Here is a 4,700-nt window from a genome sequence, read left to right as displayed (position 1 = left end):
ATTCTATATCTTGTCATCTTTCTTGTCGTTACGTTCCACATGCTATTCATGTCGTTTAAATATTCTCCTCCAACGTGAACCAATTAAAAACACCAACGAAATAACAAAGGCATCAAATTGAACGACACTTCAACAACTTCCACAGCCAAAATTCATAAAAAATTCCCAATAATAGCCGCCAGTTGAGACCACTATCAAAGGCAAGTGGAATATAAATATCCAAGAAAAAAAAAACAAACAAACAATTAGTAGACTTGTGAAGAAATATAAAAGCAAATCTCCATACCAAGTACTTCTATATATTTTGAAGCTCTTGAAGCAATTCTGTTCAATACTTTTTGTTCTTAATTCTGCCCCTTTTTTGTTGTAATCTTTTCAGTTGACCCACAAAAATGGAGCTCTCAATCTCTCACTCTTCCCTTAGACTACCGGCTATTATCCCTCAACGCTGCAAGGCCTCCTCTCATGAGAAAAGATTGTTTTCAATTAAGCCCACAACCAAAAATATCAAATCCTCAGACTTTCCTTCAAATTGCTCCACGGCCAATAAATTGATCTTGCCCCTTGGGCTCTATGGAGAAAGGAAGCTCTCAAAATCCTTGTTGTACGGTCAACATAGGCGCACTAGTTCTACTATCCGGGTATGTATTACTTTTTTTTTTAATCTCTTTGCAAGCTCACATCAAATGTGGGCTATTTATAGTTTTCAGTTGAACATATTAACGAAGTTTTATGAATGATTATATTTGTATTATGTATCTATCAATCAAATATTGTTTGGTTGTATATATGTACTTTCTTATAATGAAGTTAGTGTCGGATTTAGATTCTCTGTTCAAAAAAATTGTTTTCTTGATCTATGTCCAGCCACCGCCAAAAAAAAAAAAAAAAAAAAAAAAAAAAAAAAAAAAAAAAAAAAAAATCCCACCTTTTGGACAGGGGAGACAGCCTCCCATGGGGTTGAGATCTGATTCCATGGGGTCAGTAATTAATCATGCCATAATTGCTTTTGTTGGTTGTTCAGTTGGTTTTCTATTAAACTTATCAAGTAAAACAAATGGTGTTAGGCATCCGCTGAAGCTCATGAATCCGCCAACAATTCTGATGGGACATTTGCGAAATTTTCAAAATTTGGATCTGCTTTATATAAATTCCTAAGGATCTATGCACTGAGCCATACAATTGTGTCGACCGTGTAAGTAAAAACTATTACATGATCATACATTAGAGGGAGAGAGAAGGAAAAGAAAAAAAAAAAAGACTTTGGCTAATTTATTTTTTTTATTTTTTTACAGTTCTTTGTTTGCAAGAGTGTTAGTTGAGAACCCACATTTGTTCAAATGGTCTTTGGTACTTAAGGCATTCCCTGGCTTGATTGCTATGACGCTTGCTAACGCTTACTATATCGGCATTAATCAAATTTATGACGCTGACATTGACAGGTACGCTTAATTCCTAAATATATATATATATATATTATCAATAGTTCATATTTTTAGCGTTTTGATCAAAATCATATTAAAATGAAAAGAAATGTTAAACTTACAAAATTGAGTACATAATGATCCCTTTAAAAACAGAGTTCTACTGGAAGGATATTTTCTTATACCTTAACCTAAAATTACGTTTATTAGGCAGATGTCCTTCTAGCTAATTCCATCTCTTTTTTACATTTTCAGAGTAAATAAGCCTTATCTACCTATACCAGCAGGAGAACTTTCACTAAAACAAGCATGGATTTTAGTGATATCTTTCGCAGTAGGTGCCTTGTCGATTTTACGGTTGATGAACGCAGACTGGATCACTACATCCATCTTTTGTTTTGGTCTTTTCTTGGCCCACTTCTATTCTGCTCCTCCACTTAGATTCAAGCAATCTCCTATTGCAACATCTATTGTGAATCCATTGGTATTATTATTTTCTTACCCTCCTCTAAATTTTGAAATAAAATTTTCTTTTAATTTATAAATGTTATTGAGTATGGGAAAATTCACCGTCTTTTTGTATTGTCCTATATAGCCTGTAGAAGTGGAATGTATATGCTTTTTCTTTGCGTAAATTAAATGGAATACCTTAACTTTTTGTAAAGTTAATGTTCGAGTTAATTTATACCTAGAGCATCTTATATTCTCCTTTGCATATTTGGATAACAAAAGCAATTTTTGCAGAATGCAGGTGTCGTTCACAATCTTGGTCTAATTTATGCAACCAGAGCTTCCCTTGGACTTCCATTTGTGTGGAAGTGAGTAGCAATTTTCCGGAAACATTTTCTTTTATCATTTTTTAATTTATTTACTTTTGCTTTTAATGCCTCGCTCTTTGTCTTCCAAATTATATACTTTTCGACATATTATCTCGAATAATTATGGATTTTAGAGAACTTCCAGATTATAGTGGTGTGGATCAAATAGACAAAAAGTTTACCATTTAATGGTCAAACAAAAGTCATGAACATGACCACAATTCACAAATTCACTACAATTAACTACGTTACAGTAAAACATTTTATTTTGGCTATCAATTCACATTTAAAACTCATCAACATGACCACAATTCACTAATTATTTGGCTATCAAATTTTATATTTCTATTCACTTATTTTTGTCCGTTTAATTTATATACTATTAACCGACAAGTATAACTTCTGATATTTCAGCTCCAATACATGATTCAATTTTTCATGAAATCTAATGTTTGTCTTTAAATTTTCTCTACAGTCCCTCGACTTTTTTCATCGTCAACTTTATAACACCGTTTTTTCTGGCTATTACCAACTTGAAAGATCTCACAGACATGGAAGGTGACAGCAAGTAAGTAGTACTTTTTTTTTCCCCAAATTGATCTCCAAACTTTTTGGCTTATATTTTTCAGAATCATTTACAAAAACATTCAAACATATTGCAGGCACAATATACGAACTTTACCAACCATATATGGACCTAGAAAAATTACATTCTTTTTCGTTGGGATGCTTCTGACACATTACGCTGCTGCTGCGTTGGCTGGCATTTTACTGCCTAAGGTAATTCTTTATTTTAAAAGCTGATGTTAGAGGTGAAAGTACAGACCACTCAGCTCTAGCCTGCAATTTTATGTAGTGCTTTAAAATATATATATATATATATTTTAAAAAGATGGTGTTTGGACCGGACTGGGCTAGGCTAGCCTTAATAAGCTTTCAGGCTCTAAACCTCAACCCCGCCTAGCCTGGAGGTTAAAGCCGGATCGGGCAAAGTCCAAGCCAACAATGGTGGGCCGTTTTGCCCGGCTCAAATTAGCAAACCTAGCTTACCAATATGGAATTTTTGTGGTGTATAATATAAATATCAGCAATCTTGATCATTTTTCTGAAAAAATGTCCGTAAATTTTTTCCTTTTTATTTATCCATTTGTGATTTTTTTTTCTTGTAAAGGTCAATTATTGATTTATTTAATTAAATCGTCAATTTACGATCATTGTAGAAAGGATATAATAAAAAATTTATCAAAGTAAATTATTTATTGTGTTACTTAATATGCAAATAATTTATTCATCAGGCAAAAATAGGTACATAAAACGAAAGAAAAGTTAGTTGCATACATTTTTCAAAAATATTTCATCACAGTTTCTTATTCCATTACCACTTCAACCGGTCATTTATGCATATGAAGAATAAGAACTCGTGAAGTTCTTTTAATCAATTCTATTTATTTATTTATTTATTTTCTTTTTAATGATTTCTTTTCATCATTTTTTTTCCATAGTTTATTTTGTCTTTTTAATGAGTTCTTTTCATCATTTCTTGTTTGCAGGTTTTCAATCCCTATGTAATGGCGCCCGCTCACGCAATCTTGGGTTTGTTGTTATTTTTAAAGGTAGCTCATGATACATGTACAAATTTCAAATAAAATAAAGTGTAAAAACTTCTAAAACTTGCAATTTTTCTTTTGTGGTTTCAGACAAGGGAGTTGGACAAAGCAAATTACACAGTGGTAAGACACAACTTCTATTACTCAAGTACATGTTTTCTTATATATTTAGTATTGAATTCTCAATATTGATTACAAGTTTGACTTTATTATATACGCAGGAAGCGAGCGAAACTTTCTATAAATTTATTTGGAAGATTCTTCTTTTGGAGTTTGTCATATTTCCTTTCATATAAGCTAAACTGAAAATCAACATTTTTTTCCTTTATGCTTTAGTACTGGAGAGAGAGAAACAAAAAGAGTTCTGTAATAGTGTTAAATATATTGTTGCATCTGTTTCTTGAATAAAATTACGTACCCACAACAAATTTTGTGACTATTGTAATCGTTTGATGCAACAGATATTAATTCCTTATTTATAGTATAATTAAATAAAAGAACTTTCTTGATGAATTCTTATGACATTCTCAGATTACAAATTTATTGTCGATGCTAATCTTTGTTAGCCTAAAAGTTTTCAGATGTATTATATTTGAGTAAGTCGCACAAAAACATACAAAAATGACAAAATTAAATAAGAAATATCACTACCATCTATAAATTTGAATACGCCAATTGCATAAGTACGTGATGAATATCGTGATCTAATATGTACGTATATCTTTCTTCCTAATTAACAGATTGAAAGTACAAAATATAAGAATTTTTATAGTGGAGCATACTATTTTACTTTATGAGTGAGAATATTAGGTTTTAACCGCTTGATAAGTTTTTTCACAGTTAGATTCATG

The 4,700-nt window shown here is 31.5% G+C and overlaps 1 protein-coding gene across 1 annotated transcript; it reads left to right on the top strand.

Annotated features, from left to right (window-relative positions):
- Positions 1 to 234: 234 nt before the first annotated feature.
- On the top strand, positions 235 to 4,362 carry LOC21397218 (homogentisate solanesyltransferase, chloroplastic). Its single transcript, XM_024165823.1, has 10 exons — positions 235 to 641; positions 1,068 to 1,195; positions 1,296 to 1,442; positions 1,680 to 1,908; positions 2,169 to 2,242; positions 2,718 to 2,810; positions 2,905 to 3,022; positions 3,793 to 3,855; positions 3,940 to 3,972; positions 4,071 to 4,362. Exons 1-10 carry the CDS (start codon positions 393 to 395, stop codon positions 4,143 to 4,145), a joined length of 1,209 nt encoding a protein of 402 aa, XP_024021591.1. The 5' UTR covers positions 235 to 392; the 3' UTR covers positions 4,146 to 4,362.
- Positions 4,363 to 4,700: the final 338 nt, after the last annotated feature.

The sequence above is a fragment of the Morus notabilis genome, unplaced genomic scaffold (assembly GCF_000414095.1).
Source record: "Morus notabilis unplaced genomic scaffold, ASM41409v2 Scaffold353, whole genome shotgun sequence".
In the NCBI taxonomy this organism is placed as follows: Eukaryota; Viridiplantae; Streptophyta; class Magnoliopsida; order Rosales; family Moraceae; genus Morus; species Morus notabilis.
The sequence above is the reverse complement of the archived record's forward strand: the minus strand, read 5'-3'. Positions and strand labels throughout refer to the sequence as shown.

Excerpts from the sequence above, each read along its gene's own strand:
- LOC21397218 (XM_024165823.1), top strand. The coding sequence starts at position 393 with ATGGAGCTCTCAATCTCTCACTCTTCCCTTAGACTACCGGCTATTATC. Across the intron at positions 642-1,067 it reads GCACTAGTTCTACTATCCGG|GCATCCGCTGAAGCTCATGA; the intron begins GTATGTATTACT and ends AAATGGTGTTAG. Across the intron at positions 1,443-1,679 it reads TATGACGCTGACATTGACAG|AGTAAATAAGCCTTATCTAC; the intron begins GTACGCTTAATT and ends TTACATTTTCAG.